This window comes from Phyllobates terribilis, unplaced genomic scaffold (genome assembly GCF_046119375.1).
Source record: "Phyllobates terribilis strain yellow unplaced genomic scaffold, ASM4611937v1 Scaffold_258__1_contigs__length_2716348, whole genome shotgun sequence".
Classification (NCBI taxonomy): domain Eukaryota; kingdom Metazoa; phylum Chordata; class Amphibia; order Anura; family Dendrobatidae; genus Phyllobates; species Phyllobates terribilis.
The window spans coordinates 1,131,196-1,152,314 of NW_027363018.1; the positions used below are offsets into that span (position 1 = coordinate 1,131,196).

At 43.8% G+C, this 21,119-nt stretch overlaps 1 protein-coding gene across 1 annotated transcript; it reads right to left on the reverse strand.

Moving 5' to 3' along the window:
• Positions 1 to 451: 451 nt before the first annotated feature.
• LOC141219261 (SH3 domain-containing kinase-binding protein 1-like) lies at positions 452 to 20,831 on the reverse strand. The gene is made up of 6 exons (XM_073666029.1): positions 20,798 to 20,831; positions 20,612 to 20,724; positions 11,269 to 11,394; positions 9,328 to 9,581; positions 6,251 to 6,314; positions 452 to 493 (listed from the first exon to the last, which is right to left on the reverse strand). The coding sequence occupies exons 1-6, from the start codon at positions 20,829 to 20,831 to the stop codon at positions 452 to 454; spliced, it is 633 nt and encodes a 210-aa protein (XP_073522130.1).
• Positions 20,832 to 21,119: the final 288 nt, after the last annotated feature.

The window sequence follows — 21,119 nt, forward strand, 5'->3', positions numbered from 1 at the left end:
CATATAGTATGTCTCAGAAGGTAACAGAAAGGACAGGAAAGGGTTACTCAGCTGCACAGAGATTTCAGAAAATCCGAGATAAAAGACGTAATAAAAAAGGAAAGAAAAAACAACCATAAAATTATAAAGCTTGTAAACAGACAATTGGAAATACTCTTTATTCATGGAAAAATATCATAAAAAAGTACCACTCTGAAGTAAAACTGTCGGAGTTTCCTTCAAGCGCAGTTTCGAGGAGGAACACTTGAGCACAACGTGGAGTCCACCGATATTCACGTGGGTGAGAGCTAGAAAAGTCACCAGGGCGTCCTTGGTAGGTGAACGGCTGTTGTGCTTGTCGCGTTTGAGGCAAATTTTAGATCGTTTGGCACCAAAAGTATTTTGGCCTTGGAGGGAAGAAAAGTTCATGATTGTAGGACTTCTGATGTGGGCTGTGACATGTCCATTGTTCTCATTTGGATTGTAGAGATTTCTTAATTTCATTGACATCCATCTGGAATAAAAATGGATAGAGAATGTTTAGAGCAACAACTGTTTCTTGTACAAAGAAAAGAAGAACCCCCTGGACCTTCAAGATAGTCCTGGACCCACCTCTGAGGCCCACCATCAAGATCCAATGGGACCACTACCTCCACCTGAGGTAAAAAGAAAGGAACTCACCGTGGGAAGCAAAAGCCCAGCGCTGACAGGAATCACTGAAGAGCAGCAGTGAGTAAACTCCCTCTACCCCGGAGCAGCACCGCACGCCTCACTAATGACACGGAGCGCCGTGCCAGCAACAGAGCGGGCAGCGCCAATGTCATTCAGAAGCCGGGCTACTTACCAGCTCAGGAGAAGTCCCTGCACTTGGAGAATCCCCTCTTGACAGACACTAGCAACGGCCGCAATCACGCTGTTTAATAGCAGAGCTTCTGGATACTGAGCATACAGCGCAGCTCCAAGATAAATGATGACAGGCAAAGATGAGGAACTGTCTGATAATATTATTACATATACTTCCCGTACTGCCCCTATTAATATGGACACATCGTTCACATTAGGTGGATCTCATACAAGGAATAAAGGAAAGAAGCAGGCAAGTGGCATAAAGGGTAACAATGATAATAAAAAGGACTTACACTCATCTGAAACAGATGATGGTTCAGAGGACATATCTCCCAATTTGACCCCCTCTAAACATAGACCTAAAAGGGACCATACAACTTCTCCTGATATGTCTCCTATTCTGATACCCATTAATAGATATAGTGACAACGCAAACACAATTTTAATAAAAGAGAAACCTGTTAATCTTTCTCCATCAGAAAAATACTTGCTAGACCTCCATTCATCTTTCATTCAACAGCTGAACATAATTATGGTCAATGGATTCCAAAGCCTAAATACAATACTGAAAAGATATTAATCAGAAAATCAATGACACAAATAAAAAAGTAAAATCCCCATATCTGGCAGACAATACGCTTTGGAAAAGGATCATTGTTTACTTAAAAGCGAAGTTAAAACATTAAAATTAAAACTTACAGATTTAGAGGACCGCAACAGGCGGAACAATCTAAAATTTAGGGGAATACTTGAGAATGTTTCCCCGTCACAAATGGCTCCATATATTAAAGACTTAATATATAAAACACTACCATCGGTTCCTAATGCAGAACTGACAACAGACAGAGCCCATAGGCTACCAAAACCTAGTTTTCTGTCAGGAGACACTTCAAGAGAAGCAATTGCGAGAATACATTTCTTCCAGACTAAGGACCGGTCGCCTTCTGGACTATCTAAAGAAAAATTAATATCTACCTCCTCCTTACCAGTCAATAAAAATATTTCTGGTCTTCTCAAAAGAGATATGCTAGGAAAATCCTTTGCTGGCATAACTAGCATCTTAAGAGCGAATAACATTTCGTATAGTGGTGTTTTTCTGCTAGACTCATAGTCTTCTTCAATGGAAAAGCCAACCTTATTCAAGACCCAAAGGACGGACGGAATATGTCCGAGAATGGTCACAATCCAGAACAAGGAAGAAAAGTAGACCCTCAGAGTAAATTCATTTTAAAGGTCTAACCATAAGTGGCTACATCATTATTTTATTGCGCAAATACTAGTATTTGAGATGTCCATAAGGCAGTACTTAGAGGGATCCTTATCCAACTCAATGCACAACACAAAAGGAAAACAAAAGAAAATATATAAAAAAAATCACCCAAAAGATTAGCAAGGCAGTGGCAAAACAACAACAAAATCCGACGGAAAAAAACTCACTTTGCCATAATAAGTCTTAGAGCTGAACTTAAATCCAAGATGGAATCAACTACATACACCCGCAAGCTATAGTGGAACAATTTGCTACATTTTATTCTTCCCTATACAATCTGAAAGACGATAAAGAAACTACCCAATTAAATATTAAATGAATAAATAATTTCCTTTCAGAAGAACTCCCGCAATTAAACTCAGAGCAAATTAAATGATTAAATTCCCCTTTCTCTACTAACAAAACTGATATTGACATCAAGAAATTGCAGGAAAATAAATCCCCCGGACTTGATGAATACCCACCGAATATTATAAATTATTTAGACATCATCTCTCTAACCCCCTAACTTCTGTTATATCAAGCGACCAACAATGGCCTATTCTCAAATGAATCCCTAATAGCCACCATTGTTGTTATACCTAAACAAAATAGTAATTCTGAGGAGATGTCGAACCAAAGGCTGATATCTCTTCTAAATACAGACACTGAAAATATACGCTAAGCTAATATCTGAAAGATTCATTACAATTATGCCTATACTAATTCATTCTGATAAAGTAGGGTTTTATTAAGGGAAGACAAGCCTCAGATGACACAAGAAGACTTTTAAATTTACTTATATATGTGGAAAAACAAAAATTGTCTTCCATACTACTATCTTTAGAAGCCGAAAAGACATTTGTTCGCATCAACTGGGATTTCACGGTCGCCACTTTAAACGAATTTGGATTTCAAGAACAAATTCTTAAAACTATTACTGCTCTTTATTCATGCCCTTCAGCAAAGATCCAAATTAACAATTTACTCTCTAAAACCTTTACTATTACTAATGGTAAACGTCAGGGAAGTCCATTATCTCCACCCTTATTTGATCTCATAATGGAACCCTTTGCTGAAATTACCAGAACCAACGACCTCATAAAGGGAATCCCACTTAATTTTAGACAACATGAAATTAGTTTATTTGCGGTTGACACGTTCATTTCCATTACTGACGCTATCAACTCACTAAGAGTTATTACCCAAAATATCAAAGAAATTTCAGCGGTTTCCAATTATAAAATAAATGCCAAAAAAATCAAAAATGTTAATTTTTTTCTTAGATTATCAATTTACAAAATTAATGGAAAAATCCCATAATCGCTATTTTGGAATCAAATTCACTAACCTTTTACATAAAATCCTAGATGAGAACTTAAACATATTGCAAAAGCAAATCCAAATAAGCATTGGCAACTATGATAAATCTAACACTTCGTGGATGAGTAGGATTACTATCTACAAAATGATTATACTACCAAAATTACAATATATTTTCAGAACAATTCCTATCCTAGTCCCAGAAATATGGATTAAATCTCTTCATAAACAACTGTCAAATTATAGATGGCAAAAAAAGTTTCAGAGAATTGCAAAAATGTTACTATTCAAAAATAAAAGGGGGAATTGCCCTACCAAATATCCAGGCTTCTTCTGAAGCGAATATTATTATTCAAAGCAGAAAATAGCAGAAAACGAATCAATGATAGACTTCCTCTCCCTAAAAACTTTTCATAATCTTCCAGAAGAGGAATTGTACAGCCAGACTAAAGAAAGCCTTTGTGGACTACTCTGATTCATGTTGGAGATACTGTGGACAAAAAGCCAACTTACCGTATTTTTCGGACTATAAGAAGCCCTTTTTTCCTCCAAAATTTTGGAGGAAAATGGGGGGTGCGTCTTATAGTCCAAATGTTGGAGGGGGGGGGGTTGTATATATATGTGGGGTGTGGGGGGAGCAGCAGCGGTGGAGGAGCGGGGAACAGGAGGCAGCAGCCGCCCGCTGCAGCCTACATTGTCCCCGCTGCTAAAGAAAATGAATATTCAGTGCTCCCCACGCTCCTTACTAGCAGCACACAGTATAGACGCAGCGCTGCTCCTGCTGTTGCCAGAATTGCCTGTGCTCGCTGTTAAAGGGCATGAATATTCAACCTCTCTCCACGCCCATGGGCATGGAGAGGGGGTGAATATTCATGCCCTTTAATAAGCAGGATCACGCGGTAGCCCGGCAGCAGCAGGAGCCGCAGCGCGGCTACGCTGTGTGTCGGCTATGAAGGAGCATGAAGTCACTGCTCCCCGTGCACACAGTACCGGCATTGGGAGCAGTGACTTCCGGCAGCTGATCTCTCCTTGCGCATGGTAGTGACGCCATGCGTGGCTCACATGGAGAGATCAGAGTGGGCAGGCAGGATGAAGCGCTGGAGGAGAGAAGAAAGGTGAGTAGGAGTGTTTTTTTTTTAATGTGCAGCATGATAGGGATTAGGGGTACCATGCATACTAGGATAAGGATGAGGGGGCCATACATACCAGGGTAAGGATGAGGGGGCCATACATACCAGGGTAAGGATGAGGGGGCCATACATACCAGGGTAAGGATGAGGGGGGCATACATAACAGGATAAATATGAGGGGGCCATACATAACAAGATAAATATGAGGGGGCCATACATACCAGGATAACGCTGAGGGCGGCATACATAACAGGATAAAGATGAGGGGGCCATACATACCAGGATTAGAATGAGGGGCCATACATACCAAAATAAGGATGAGGGGTGCCATGCATACCAGGATAGGGATTAGGGGTGCCATGCATATCAGGATGGGGATTGCTGTGCCATTCATACCAGGATAGGGATTAGGGGTGCCATGCATACCAGGATAGGGATTAGGGGTGCCATGCATACCAGGACAGGGATGAGGGGTGCCATGCATACCAGGACAGGGATGAGGGGTGCCATGCATACCAGGATAGGGATGAGGGGTGCCATGCATACCAGGATGGAGGGATGCCAGGCATACCAGGATGGGGATGGGGACCACGTATAAAAGGAAGGGGAGAGACATATATACCAGGATGGGGGATATTGTCAGAATTGGGGAACATTACCCCTATACCAGTGTCAGCAGAAGACCCCCTCCCCCTTAAAAGTGCATCATGAACACATTTTTTGCTTAATTTTTTTTTTTTCCTCCTCTAAAACCTAGGTGCATCTTATGGTCCGGTGCGTCTTATAGTCCGAAAAATACGGTATTTCATATCTTTTGGACATGTTCTAAAGCTGCATTAATATGGAAAGAGATCTTTAAATTGTTGAATAAAATCAACAACTCTACAGTTAATATTTCACCACAACTAGCCCTTCTATCTCTTGACTCAAATTTACTCCCACAGAAGATAAAACATATTTCCATTCATATATTGGCTATAACAAAGCTACTTATTGAATCTAAATGGAAGTCAGTTAATGTTCCTACTATCTCAGAAATTATAGATAAGATGTTAGTTCACAATTCTTTAGAACATTCCTATGCGTTAAGAAACAGCTCTCTTAAGAAATACTATTCTATATGGTCTTTCTGGATCTGGATACTGGATACTTTTCCCTGAATAAGAATACCTCTCCAAACAAATAACATCTTTTAGCCAGAAAGTATACAAATCATTTATTATTTTAACATAATTAAACTGAAATCCTGTGATGCCATAACAAGGATTTATACTATAGATGATCTATTTTGTTTTCACCTCCCTTTCCCCTGTTTTCCTCATTCATCCTTCCCTTTTTTCCCCATCCCATTCCTCTCTCTCTTTCCTTCCTTTCTTTCCTTTCTTCCTCTCCGGCTATCCTTTTCCAGATTTTTCCTCCAAGTTAAAAGTTTTGTTAGGATGATGTAACTGTTGTAATACTACTATACTGTCTTTATCATATTTTATTTTCCCTTTCCCTTCTTTTGTAAAACATCCCTTAATAAAAAGTATATTATTGAAGAAAGACAACTGGATTTTCTTTACACCGTTTTAATGAGTAAGCCTATGATTGATGATGTACTAACAGGACTCTGAGAATTTCAGACTTTTATCATATCACTGGAACCTGTGGTCAGAGCACAACTACAGCATACATTTCCAAACTACTATTTCGGAAGGGCTTCAAGTCAAATATTGTGTACCTGTAATCGAAGACGAATCTTCTTTTCTTCATCCAGCTCGGACAGTAATTGTTTTATTTCTTTTCTAAAATAAAAATACAAGAACGATGGAATTAATTTTCTGGGGTAACCTCGAGTATACTAAACTATACTTTAAAAGGCAGCAAAGTGAAGAACAAGGACAATGAAACATGTGGAGAATCCGAATAACCAAATAGTTTGAGTAGGAATCTGACTCCTGAAATACTGCTTGGGGTAAGCTGTGCTGAGATCTGAGATGATATGTGCTCCACAGATTATCTATTTCACAGTCTTCTTTGCATATACTGAATAATACATAGGGAGAAGCATCTTATTTTCAGATAATTTTCATCTAATATATCACCCTGTGCTTATATTGGACACAGACAAATGTTCACCAGAAAAGCAACAAATGTTCAGATGACAAATGCTCATTTGCAAAAAAAACAAATATATATAAAAAAAAACAGTCAGCTGATGTGGACACATCATCCTGGGTTCCACATCGAGCCTCTTAATAATCCTAGGCCTACATATGTTTAAGCATAGAGCCCATGAATTTACTGCTTACGCATGGACCAATGTTTCAAGCCTAGTCTGGACAGGATCTGAATAATTCTGATGCTGAAGCCTCAAATTCATAGTTCAGCTCTCACCCCATTGCAAGATACCAGTGGTACAACCTACACCTACCACCTAAAAAACCCTTCATCTTTGGGTTGGAGTTTGGTTTGTTTGGCTTGCGAGACCTCTGAGGCTGGAAATAACCAAGGGGGCAGGTTCTGAGGAGACATGGCAGTGACAGTCCACAAAAGGATTACCCACTATGGTGATTGTACTGGATCCCTAGGAGGAGATGCGACACAGTATTCATCTCCAGGAGAGACTCAGGCAACCAAGTGAGAATCAACTGAACCAATCAGTTATGTATTTATGTGCGTCCACTATAATCACACCTAGGTCAATCCCTGCTGTGCCATAGTTACATGTGCTACCCTATCATCTCCTCTACTCTGCTGCCAGATACACCAGGCTCCTTATTGCTGGTCTGGTGATATGCTCAGTGACTATACGACCTGCTTCAGACACTACATCACATTAGCCAAGAGACTCCACTGTCTTATATTTCAATTTACTCCATCCTTCTCGCATTTTAATATGGCACTAAATATAAAGACGTTTTTGTTCCACTGACCATCCATTTAAATTATTGAAATTAATTACTTTGGTGCTACCTATCGTTGGCAAATAGAACTCACAGATTGTATAGATTATAATATATCATGCATCCCAGAATTTCACTACCAAGAAAGAACTAGTCTGTCCCAAATGCTCCACCATAGGGACGTCTACAGTCACTACCATCAAGAAATCTACCCCCCCTTTGCACTCAGGCCTGAGTAATTCTAGATCAGTGATCCCCAACATTTCTTACCTTGGGAATCGCATTCAGCTCTGAGAGAGGGTCATGAGCAACATCCAGAGCCCCCCGACTAGTGACATCCAGATCCCGCTCCCTATCCCACAGTAGTTACACCCAGAGCCCCATTACTGGTATAATAACAGCCAGAACTTCCCCATAGAAATAAAACCAAGGCAGTGTGCTTACATACAGGGGTTCTCACCGCACTCATATTCGGTATTCTCGCAGCAGGCACTCCCACCACATTATTGCATCCAACTTCAAGCAACCCTTTAACTAGCAGTATCATCTTATCTCCAGTCTCATCTCCAGACTTCATTTATCTCTCCAACTCTTAAAGGGGTTGTCCACTACTAGGACTAGGACACCAGTATTGATATGGTGCAGGGCTCACGTGACATAACCGCACGAGAGCCCCAGAATGTGAGTGCCGACACCAGTGGAACTGCGCCAGCACGGGAGGTGAGGACAGGGGTTTTTATTTTAACGAGGGCAAACATTCAGAGTGATAAAGGGTTGTCCTAGTAGTGGACAACCTCTTATATATGAGCATCTAGACCTGCTCTTCTGTATGGGGTTATTCACAAACGTCAGGAACTAGAGACCTGCTCTTCATATCTGTTTGTTAGACATGGTGCTAAGGCAACAAGCTGACACACAGCCGCGAGCCACACATTATAGGTCTGCGAGCCACAGGTTGGGGAGCCCTTTTCTACACCTTGTACTGTACAAGATCTCATTTTTCTTTTTCTCCTCTTAGAGCATTGTCCCAATGTTTTAGATTCCCAGTGGATCTCACTATATACCAGCAGAAGAAAGATAGGTACATTCACGGAACTTGCAAACTGGGATGTACTAAATGTAAAAAAGTATGAAAAACTATAGCAAAAATATAGTCATATAGTCACACAGTCTGAGGCTTTATTCTGCCCTGTCATAAACAGCATCTCAACTCATTTCTTTTAATGCTGGAAGCTAATAGTAAATGGACCTAAGTATATGGCTGTACATTTGCTCACTGCACCTTTAGATCCATCTAGAGAAAAGGTCCATTTTCTGAACGTATAGCAAAATTGTCTGCTTCCAATGTGCTGAATGAAGTCTTATAACATCCATTACAGGCTGTTATTAGATGAGTGTGAATAGTTTGTGTTAATTACTTCCTATTCTCTGCTAAATTGATATTTTGAACATAATTGCAGATTTGTTTTTCGTCTTTTGCACATTCTTCTTTTAGCCAGATGGAAATCACTGACTGTGACAATTATAGTGTCTCTTAGCACCGATCTGATGAAAATAAGCTCCGACTGAATTCACGCTCAGAGAAAAAATGGTATGGATTAATTATTAAGGCGATGAAATAAACAAATACTCCATAAATAATACAATGTATCATGACATTTTAAGAGTTTCTTTCATCAGGAAAACCTGTTAGATAGGACAACCTCCAGGGAACCTCTTTTTTGAGCCCTGACAAGCAGCGGCTCTCCATCTTGTGGACTCGGGCTATCTATGTATGACATGATAGCCATTCATTTGGTTTGCACATTATAAAAAAGTCATCCATGACATTTTTGAAACTTTACACAAAAACATTAAATCAGAACAAGTCCTTTAATTCCCGGCTGCCGGCATCTGGTATAATAAAGCTTACTTTTGCTGGTCCTTCATTGTCTCAATGATGCTTCGAAGCTCCTTGACTTGTGCCTGCAGCTCTTCTAGTGATGACTGGCCATGCTCAACTGTGTGTCTTGCATCGGAGCTACCAAAGGACGGAGAGTTTGACCTGTGACTACTTGAGGTGACAATGTGAAATGCTGATGGGGCTCCAGGAGCGCCGTGTGAGAAACTAACACTTGAAATCAAGCCTCCTGGTTTGGGGGGCAATGCAGCTCTGTTCTCTGGTACCTACAAGACAGGAATACACTGAATATGTACAGAAAACTATTATTATTAAAAGGACACATGTAGTAATCATAAATGAATATTTCCCATATGCTGGTAAATCATTGCCTAAATACAGCGGTATTATATGTGCTATTAGGTGGTCTTCATTATTGAAAGATATTAAGAAAATGCAGGCACAACTGCAGCCACAATTACAGCTCAGTCATAGGCAATGCTCTGATTAACGAGAAAAAAAACACAAAAAAAACACTTTCATTTAATATTCTAATGTATACAGTGACCCCCATAGATGGTACAGAGCTGACTTGGCTAATGCAGCATAAGCTATCTATTAGATAGGGGATAAATGTAAGATTACTGGGGGTCTGTTCACTGGGACCTCCACCAGTCATGAGAACAGGGGTCTTATTTCTGCAATATGGAGCAGCAGTGCACCACAGTGTGTGACCACAGCTCCATTCACTTCTATGGTTTTGTGGAACAGCAGTATGTGTGACCACCTGTGCCATAGGCAGTCAACAGAGCGGCGGTCATGCATATGCCCTAATGCTCCATTCACATGTGAAATACAGTCCTCAGGATTGGTGGGACTCCCAGCAGTTGGACCCTGCATCATCATATAATCACCTGTTGTTTGTAGCACTGGTGTATACAGACAGAAAAGGGCCCGGGTACAAGAACAATATATGGGCCCTTTGCAGTCCAAGAGCTCCTAAGAATGCAAAATTGCACCTGCTTTGGAGGTAGAAATGGGCCCCCTTATCTCTTGGGCCCCTGTGCGGCCCCATAGGTTGCACCAATGATATGTCCGCACCTCGTTTGTAGGATAATTCCTTTGAAGGAGTTGTCCCAAGTAGCAAGTTACCACCTATGTACAGGATTTGAATGATGGCTGTGCATGTGCACTGCTGCTCCATTCAATTTCTATGGCCTGCCAGAGTTCCACAGACAATGAATGGAGTGGTGCTGTGCTCATATCTTGAGAGTGTGGTAATCACAGCAGTGGGACCTCAAGCAATCTGCAATAGAGATGATCAAAAAGATTTGCGGGATCCTTGTTCAACGACTACTTCAGTAGTCAATGGCCGCCGGAGCAGAGCTCTGTGAACCTCCTTTTAACGGCCAGGATCCCTGGTGCTTGTTCTGATCGGCAGGCCTGGCTAAGTGTCATGTGTGCGTTGTACCAGAACAATGACAGTGAGCCAGGCCTACGGATCAGAAGAGACACTGGGAACACCAGCAGGTAGGAGGAGGTTCACAGGGCTCTGCTCTGGCAGCCATGGACTACCAATATGGCAGCTGGACTAGGGTCCTACAAATCTTTTTGATAATTTCTAATCAACAAATTATCACCATTCCATGCATGTATGGGTAATAACTTAGTCAAGTTGGACAATGCCTTAAAGCATGCAATCTATGATAAAATGGTAAAAATCTACTTCTAGAAAAAGGTTTTCCCACAATTACTTATTTAGCTTTTATAAGGGAAGAGAGTACACCCGTGACATTAGGGACCATCAGCGCAGCAGGAAATAGAGCAGCTACAGTAGGCAGCTATATTGCTATACTCCCCGATAAGCATGGATCATCTACACCTTTCCTCCATGGTAAGATTACACATTGACTTTTAACCCTCCCAGTCCTAATTGTATTGATCCACAACAGAGAGCACGCTCCCCTTACTTACCTGTGATGTAAGACTACGTGGGGCTTTCTTGGATGAGTCTATAGGTCTCTGTGACAGGTGATTGATATCATCCTTGTCATCTTCTGGACTTGGAGAGTCAAAGAAATCAGGACTGGAAAGGGAGGACTACAAAAGATCGTAGTGAATAAAAGTATACTGAATGTAGCAATATTTCCTACATGACAAGAAGATGCGTAATAAGCCAGCCATCTCCATTCTTACCAGCACAGCTATAAAGAGACTCTTGACCGTGTACGGCCAACCCGGGTTCCATTGTTCACATTCCCCCTCCCCTTTTCACCCATACCAAATAAAACACTGCACCTGTAATTTTCTCTTTGGATAAATTTGGCCACAGCGGCCGTTTTATTAACAAACAACAATATTAAACATATAAACATTATAATAACAAGGGTAAGGGTTCTTGGAGTTAAAAAATTGATCTGGCATAAACCAAACTGTACTTGAACCACCATGTTACCCTCAGCCGTACCACGCCAGCTCAAGGGCACCAAAAGCTCCCAGGGTAAAACCCCGTCCAGAGCCCCCAAAACCAAAATGCCAGATCACCCCCCTTAATCAAGCCAATGCCTGTAACTTGATAATCTCCTTTTTTACCGACACTTCCGTGCCAACTCCAAGAACCCCAACCCCCCCCCGCCAGCCACTGCGACAAAGACATCTTAACACATCACTAAATTTTTTTTATATATATATATATATATATATATATAGATATAGATATATATATATAAAACCCCTCCTAATACACCCTAATTATTAGACCTCCCTGTTCTTCTTCCTACAAAACCCGCCCTTTTCCAATGCAATTTAAAAGAAACTAACAAACAACCGAAAAAAGGGGTGGGTGGGACTTTTCCAATGCTTTCTTCTCTGAACTGACCGTTTCTCACCCCACCCTTTCTGCTTTATCTACGCCCCCCTCAAATGCCCGCCCCTCAACCTATATCCAATCCTTATTCTTTTAAGTTCAAATTACACCCTCCTGTCCCCTCCCGGTCATGTGGGGCTTCCATCTAGGTTCCTTGCCTCCAGCCCCCTTCTTGACCATGTACGGCCAACCCGGGTTCCATGGTTCACATTCCCCCTCCCCTTTTCACCCATACCAAATAAAACACTGCACCTGTAATTTTCTCTTTGGATGAATTTGGCCACAACCCCCCCACCCGCCACAAACGAACAGCCCTGACCACCTCAGGCTCGTGAGCGCCCCAACACCGCCAAAGCCCTTTCAATCCCGCCTTGTATGGCCAATGCCCATAAATCGATGCGTATATCATTCAAATGCACGCCATCCTTTGCCCAAAATTCTCCAACTCCCGCTTCCAGATCAAGATGCCGTACGCTTACTCCCCCATTCCTGTTAACAAAAGCTGATATGGCTCTGTTCAACTTTATACGTGCCCTATTAATTCCCTTCAATGATCTGGCCTCCCTCCATGTTTTTCTGGGCACCACCTCAGACCAAACAGTCAACACCTCAGGAAACGATCTCCATAGCCTTAAAAGATCAATTTTAATGTCCCTCATCAATTCCCTGACCGGTCGAGCCCCCAAATCATTCCCTCCCATGTGCAGCACTAAAATATCCGATGCCCGATCCAAATGAGCTGCTTTATGGAACTCTGGCAGTACTCTTCTCCACACCATCCCTCGGAAACCCAACCACAGAACCACGGCTTGCTCTCGGCTGAAGCCCAATTGCCTACCGTCGGGCCTCACGTCCGCCCGCAGTGCCCCCCAGTGGACAAAAGAGTGCCCCATAATCCACACTAACAACGGGACTCCACCTGCAACAAGACAACCAAAAATATTTAAAACCAAAAGATAATTACATTAGACCGAATGCCTAATTCCTTACATAAGACAGGTATCGATCGGAACTCCATCTCCCAATGCGTTTTATCACTTCCTTGCCTAACCCCAAACCATCCGCTTCCGATGACGCGCCAATTCTGAAGGAATGTGACCCATATACCTCAGGGCTAAGGCCCAACTCAGCAATACCCTTCTTAAACACTGCTATAAACTGGAAACGCGATAAAAATTCACCATTTTCATGACACAATAATGGGCCCTTCCTCCCTGACCAAACCTGCCAGTAAGCCATTAAACATGTCCTAGGACAAACCAAAGATCCCTTAACCTCACCTAAGACCACACGTTTTCCTCTGCCCAATTGATCTGTCATCCCCCGTCTTATCCAAAATTCAATGCCCCCATCTCGACCGCTCATATCCTCAGCAAACAAACCCCCAACCTTATTCTTGCTTAGTGCCACCAATTCACCTACCCTTAGTGCACCAAAAAATGCCAAAGCAAAAGCCAATCTAAACAATGTGGCCTCGAAAAATGAACAACAAATCCTATCCATTACCAAACCCAAACGTTCCAAGATACTAAAGGTTACCGGCCTACGTTTATCCAACACTTTACCTCCTTTCCTAAAGCCCTTCAAAGCTTGCTTCACCAAAAAGGCCTTCGTAACATCCTTCGTACCCAGCAATTTAAAACCAAATGCTAATCCTGCCACAAACTTGCCAACTTTTGAAATCGACTATCCGCTCTCTGCCGCCCTTTCCCAGCAGAAACAACACAGCCGTCTCTCTATCTACCTCACTCTCCACTCCACCCCACTCCCGAATCCAACTTTTCCATACTCGCAACGATGCCTCGTATGATGCCCAGGTCTGCCTTGTGATAGACTCTTGTATTAACCGTCCCACTCCTCCATAACCATCTGCCATAACCGCGAAGGGCATTCTTGACCCACGTCCTCTGCCTCTGGTGCTAGTGCCCGAAAACGATCCCACTGAAAACGAGACAAGGCATCTGCTATGGAATTTTTTACACCTGGCACATGGACTGCTGTAATCCAAGCATTCAACTTAAGACAACAAAGTACAAGTTCCCTCAGCAACCTAATCACAGGCGGCGACAAGGCCGACAAACTGTTGATGACCGATACAACTCCCATGTTATCGCAGTGAAACCGAATTCTCCTGTTGGCAAAACACTCCCCCCAAATATTCACCGCCACAACAATAGGAAACAACTCCAAAAATGCCAAGTTCCTCGTAAGACCCCTCTCTTTCCACAAATTCGGCCACTCACCTACACTGCACCGCCCTTTCCAGTATGCCCCATAACCAGCACCTCCTGCAGCATCCGTAAATATCTCACAATCATAACTGTTCAAAAACTCCTCCTGTATTAACGATCTTCTGTTATAATTTTGCAGAAACAACTTCCAAACTTTCAGATCCTCCTTGTGTTCTTTATTTAAGCGAATAAAATGATGCGGAGCCCGCACTCCTGCTGTTGCTCCAGCCAACCTGCGACAAAATATTCTACCCATTGGCAAAATCCTGCCCGCAAAATTCAAACGCCCTAACAGTGACTGTAACTCCTTCAGTGTCACCTTGCGCAATCTCCCGATCCTATCGACCTCCTGTTTAAGCAAAATCAATTTATCATCTGGTAACCGACACTCCATCCTTTCAGTATCAATTACAATGTCCAGGAAACTTAGGGTTGTGCAAGGGCCTTCCGTCTTTTCTACTGCCAAAGGTACGCCAAAATGCTCTGCCTCCCACTCCATAGTACCTAACAAATTCCTACACAACAATGATTGCGGGGGACCTATAAACAAGAAGTCGTCCAAATAATGAATGACCGACTTCACAGAAGCCAGGTCCTTCACTACCCATTCCAAAAAACTACTGAAAGTTTCAAACAAAGAACACGAAATTGAACAACCCATTGGCAAACATCTATCAACATAATACTCCCCTTCCCAAAAACATCCCAACAACGGGATGCTATCCGGGTGAACTGGCAACAACCTAAAAGCAGACTCAATATCAGTCTTAGCTAGCAACGAGCCTGGCCCATACCTCCGTACCCATTGTGCCGCCGCATCAAAAGATGTATATTGGACCGAACACAACTCCTGCGCAATGCCATCATTCACTGAAAGCCCTTTAGGGTATGACAAATGCTGAATCAAGCGAAACTTATTCACCTCTTTCTTGGGCACAACTCCTAACGGTGAAATAATCACCTTGTTGCTAGGCAATTCCTGAAATGGTCCCGCCATCCTGCCCAATTCAACCTCTTTAGCTAACTTCGTCTTAACCACCTCTGGATAACGGTGAGCCGACATTAAATTTTTAACCGAAAAAGGGACTACATGATCAGGAGCTGGTATTCTAAAACCATCCAAAAACCCATCCTCAATAACTTTAGCCTTCAACTGATCCGGATACCTATTTAGAAAGGGGGCCATCGCGTGAACCCTCACCGGAGTAACCCCCTTGACCGGTAACCACCGACGGCTTTCCTTTTCCTCTCTTAAAGCATTTTGATGCTCTATGTGAGCTTCCATTACAATGGGAGCACACATGCTTGAATTTACAGGAGTTCCCGTACTTGCATTGGCCATCATTAAATTGCCAGCAAGTTCCCGCTTCCTTTTTAATGTTTTGCGCCCCCTTACTACCTCCCCCATGTCCCGCTGATTGATTCCCGCTACTGTTGTTCCCGTGAAAGGACTGCCCATACCTCACTGGAGCCATAACCCTCAACCACAACCCAATGTCTTTCTGATCCCATCTGATCTCCGGTCGGACTGCTTTTCTCTGCCGAAATTGCTCATCATATCTTAACCACGCCTGACCCCCGTAAGTCCTCTGGGCCTCCCCGATAGCATCAAGCTAGCAGAATAAGCCTGAGCAATTATCAGGAGCTTTCTCCCCAATAACACTAGCCAATATTGCGAAAGCCTGTAACCAATTTACAAACGTCTGAGGAATCAACCTCCACCTACGCTTCTCCTCCTCCTCTTTTCTACTCTCATTCCTTTTTCCCTTATCCAGGTTAAACTTTTCCAATGGAAGAAGGGAAAAAATCTCTACGTACTCATCCCGCCAAATTTTTTCCTTTACCTCTTTTTTTAGGTGTGCCCCCAACGGCCCCTCAAAGCACACATAAACTTCCCCTTTTGCCCTATCGCCCAGTCTTACATTATCCGCCTTGTCCTTTTCTGTCTGCACACAAACCGATACCCCAGAAGGTATAATGTCTGCACTGACCCCCGACCTGCCCATCTCGCTTCCCACCTGCAAAGACACCGGTTGACTAGGCACCCACATCGCTGCCGCGGATGCCAATCCACCCTGATTAACTCCCCCCACTATCTATTCTAGCCAAAAATTGCGACATATTAAACAAAATGTCTCTAAGACCCATTATATCAGACCCGCAACCTCCCCTAATATTTTGCCCGCTGGGCCCCGCCGACTGCCTATCAACTCCCTCATACAGTAATGACCCAGCGGGCGACAAACAAGACATAGAAGCAAACTCACCCAGCTGCGCAGGTGCTGTGTCCCTGCCAGCCAAAATTCCTGTGTCCTGCCGACGCCTGGATTCACCTCTATCCTCCCCAGTCTCCGATCCGTCCGACTCCTGCTGCAGCGCAAGGCCCGCGCCCCTGTCCTCCTCGTCACCAGGGGGGACCTGAGCACTCGCCGCCGTCTCCGCTGCTCATCCTCAGTCAATCCTGGCTCTGGTCCTTCCTGCCGTCCGTGACCTTCCTTGATTTCCAGACCCCGACTCTCGTGTCCGGCCTGTCGTGTTCCAAGTTTGACTGCCAGGCATCCCAGTGCTAATGCCCGCCGCTCCACCGCCTTGAATGTGTTGCATCGAGCCAGGCAGCAGATCTTCAAATTGCCGCTGCCTGCCCGTGAAATTCTGCTGCTGCATCCCTGTCCCATTGTTTCTAGCAGGCACCCCGACTGGAGCATCGCCACGTGTACCTGCCGTGCAAATGATCCTTCTGCTGCTCCCCCCGCTACGCGTCCTCTGTGGTCACGGCGCTTTGAATTGGTGCCTTTTCTTGAACTGGGGGGCATGTGCATATCTCCGTCGAAGACTTCCTGAGTAGCCCCGTCACGTGATGCCGGTTCCGGAAGTGACGTTGCTAGCACTTCCGGTGATGTCCCGCCCACCGGAAGCTGACGTGGCTGTATCGTGGGCATTGCTTCTGGCGCGGCCCGGGCCCTGGTATTGCGGCGTGACACCGGAGCAGGCCGCAGCACAGCCGACCGGGTTCTTTCAGTTGAGGACTGCGATACACTGCAGATGGAGCCCGCAGGGCGGCTAGGCGGATTCCTGCCGCGGCGGGCACGCTGACGGGGAGTTCCAACAACACGCTCACCGGACGCAGGGTCCCCTGAGGGGCTCCGCGGCCTGCGCCTGCTGCCCGCACTAACCGTGTCCGGAGAAATCCTAACGGGGGGCCTCGTCCTCCTGCTGGCCCTTCCAGATCTTGATGGAGGTGCTTCTGCCCCATCACTCCCCAGCAATCCAGACAGCTGGGACTCCAGCCACCCTCCACTTCTGGATCTTGCAGCCTCCCTCAGTCTTGCGCTCAAGGAATCTACAGTTTCCATATTCTTGGTAAGTGTCTTCACACAAAAGGACTTTCTCCATTGTTCTTGTCTCTGGGACTTTTCCAATGCTTTCTTCTCTGAACTGACCGTTTCTCACCCCACCCTTTCTGCTTTATCTATCCCCCCCCCTCAAATGCCCGCCCTTCAACCTATATCCAATCCCTATCCTTTTAAGTTCAAATGACACCCTCCTGTCCCCTCCCGGTCATGTGGGGCTTCCATCTAGGTTCCTTGCCTCCAGCCCCCTTCTTTAGTGAAAATGAATTGACTAGAGAACAACACTAATATGTTAGCTAAGTGCTGTGTTGCGCTTTTTATTATAGTCTACCCTTTGGGACCATTTGAGTTTCCTCCATCCCCAGCTTCCTTCTTATTTTCACAGCATTAAAGTGAAGGTGCCGCAGTTGGTTTTTTTTTGTATTCATTTTTTGTTTCATCTGGTCTTATCCTTCAGTCACCTCCAGAACTGCACTCACTATTCTGCTGTTACATCTTGTCTTATCCTCCAGAGCTGCGGTCACTATTCTGCTGTTACATCTGGTCTTATCCTCCAGTCACCTCCAGAGCTGCACTCACTATTCTGCTGTTACATCTTGTCTTATCCTCCAGAGCTGCGGTCACTATTCTGCTGTTACATCTGGTCTTATCCTTCAGTCACCTCCAGAACTGCACTCACTATTCTGCTGTTACATCTTGTCTTATCCTCCAGAGCTGCGGTCACTATTCTGCTGCTACATCTGGTCTTATCCTCCAGTCACCTCCAGAGCTGCGGTCACTATTCTGCTGTTACATCTGGTTTTATCTGCCAGAGCTGCGGTAACTATTCTGCTGTTACATCTGGTTTTACATCTGGTTTTATCCTCCAGAGCTGCACTCCCTATTCTGCTGTTACATCTGGTCTTATCCTCCAGTCACCTCCAGAGCTGCGCTCACTATTCTGTGTCATCATGTAACAGAATAGTGAATTCTGATCTGGAGGTGACTGAAGAATAAGACAGCACGTCTTATCCTCCAGTCACCTCCAGAGCTGCAGTCACTATTCTACTGTTACTTGTCACTGGTACCTAATCCATAACATGAGAGGTCACATGACCAGCGACCCTTTATATTTGCATTAATAATGAAAATGCAAATTACTAAATAAAACTGAAACATTTAAATACATTATATACAAAATAAATAGTAAGAACACAAGGACAATATTCAGTCCAGGCCTGGGCCACAGAGCTGACGCTCTAATATCAGACCTCAGTGACCGCTCTGTACTATATACTCCTGTATATCCAGGCCTGGGCCGCAGAGCTGACGCTCTAATATCAGACCTTGCTGCATAAGGATCTGCATGTAGTTGTGTGTTGGTATCACTATGTGTCTACGGCTGTGTGCCCACATAGCGTTTAAGAGTTTTTTTCACGTAAATTACGCAGCGCAAAGACTTGAAAAACGCTAGTATATATGCCCCCCATGGTCCCCTATGTGAGAACGCAAGTCATGAGCACATGCTGCGTATTATCGCTGCGTAAAAACACGTAGCATGTCCATTAATTTTGCGGTTACGCGGTGTAATCGCCGCCTTATGCGTATGTCCATGCCCACCATGTGTATATTGTGCGCTTCAATATGTGTATGGTACCCGGGTCTGGAGGAGAGGAGACTCACCTCCAGGCCCAGGTACCATAAAACCTGTTGTAAAAAAATAATGAAAATAATAAATATCAATATACTTACCCTCTGTCAGCCCACAATCTCCTCACCGCCGCTGCCTCCGGACCCAGAGATGCATTGCGGCAACGGCCTGCGATGATGCTGCGGTCATGTGACCGTGAGGTCCTCACAGGTCCTGCCGCTCTGTATCTATGGGAACAAAGCTACCGGGGAGGAGCGGTGAGGAGACTTATTATTTTTTACATGCATATGCAGCATCAATAGTAAAAAGTTGGTCACACTTGTCAAGCACTATGCAGTGTGACCAACCTGTCAAGCACTTTTCCAAGTGATGCTAATATCGCTTGGAAAGCTCTTGACAATGTGCATGCTAAAATGCATGCAAAAACGCTGGATTTGCGCTTGTGTTTTGCAGGAAAACGCATGTGAATTAGGCTTGTGCTTTCCCGCAGCAGGGGGATGTGGAAATGATGCAGAAATTTCTGCTTAATTTACGCAAAGTGGGCACATAGCCTAATATCAGACCTTGCTGCATAAGGATCTGCATGTAGTTGTGTGTTGGTATCACTTTGTGTCTACAACAAAATGGCTCCTCACTGTGAGAGATCCTAATTCCTAAACTTCATTGTCTCTTATCCATTTGTAAACACCCAGAAAGGGAGGGGGGAGGAGGAGACATCAGACATGGAGCAAATCCAGCCCAGATTTTCAGCAGTCGTAATGCATGCCAGCTCTACACAAGGTTTTCATGCCAAATTTCAGTAGCGGCTCCCCCTAGTGTTTCAAAGTGGAACATGTCAAAGTTTTTAAATTATTTTTCATATTTTACTCCATTAAAAAAATATGATAATATTGGAGAAACGAATCAAAACAATAATACTTTACGTTTTCGCAAATGTTGAAAACATTTTTTTTGATGGCACCTTCCCTTTAAGGCATCTGTACTCATGAGAAGTCTTTACACTCCTTGAAAATTGCACGTGTCTATACATTTACCAGCTGGGTTCAGGAGAGTGACGACTTATAACCAGGACAAACAGAATAATGAGAAGAATGTGTAAGGCTGGGTCTGTCAGTGGTGTAAAGTGATCCCTGCCGCTCAGGTCTCCTATTCTGTAGGGCACTTCTGTAGATTGCATTATAGGCCGTCCCTTAGTCATGAGCAGCATTTAGTTGTGTGGAGCATGAATTGCGGCACATACATACGACGTCAGAGACTGGGAAGGTGGACGTCTCCCGCTGGATTTAGGCCTTGAAGCAGTAGGAGGACTAAGTTTCTCTCCAGTTGACACAAGGGAATCAAAGCCTTCAACATCTAACAGATAAAATACAGATATGGCAACAAATGTATCAACTAAGTGACATCTCTTTCTCTTCAAGTTGGATACGGTCAAACAGCTTCTCTGTCTTATACACGGCCATTTATTCTTTTCATCAGTATTATAAGTACTCAGTCGACTTCCCCAGAAATATAAAGAACCAGGAGGAACTTCTGTTCTATGATGAGATCGGCCTCGTGTTATAGATTTACTCCATTCAGGAGCAGAGGTTTCCCACAACGTAGTGATCTACTGCCATGAAGCTTCTACACTATTCTAATCATTGTATCCTGGGTTTTTATATGTATTGCTTGTATAAATAGGATTTCTAGTTGTAATGATGTACGTTAATCTATAACTGCTGGGCTACCGATGACCAACACAGACTAAA

What these genes read in the sequence shown, in the direction of transcription:
- LOC141219261 (XM_073666029.1), bottom strand. Translation starts at nt 20,831, where the DNA reads ATGGCCGTGTATAAGACAGAGAAGCTGTTTGACC. An exon ending in CCCAGTCTCTGACGTCGTAT is followed by an intron (nt 11,395 to 20,611) that starts GTATGTGCCGCA and finishes GATCTTTTGTAG; the next exon opens with TCCTCCCTTTCCAGTCCTGA. An exon ending in CACGTAGTCTTACATCACAG is followed by an intron (nt 9,582 to 11,268) that starts GTAAGTAAGGGG and finishes CCTGTCTTGTAG; the next exon opens with GTACCAGAGAACAGAGCTGC.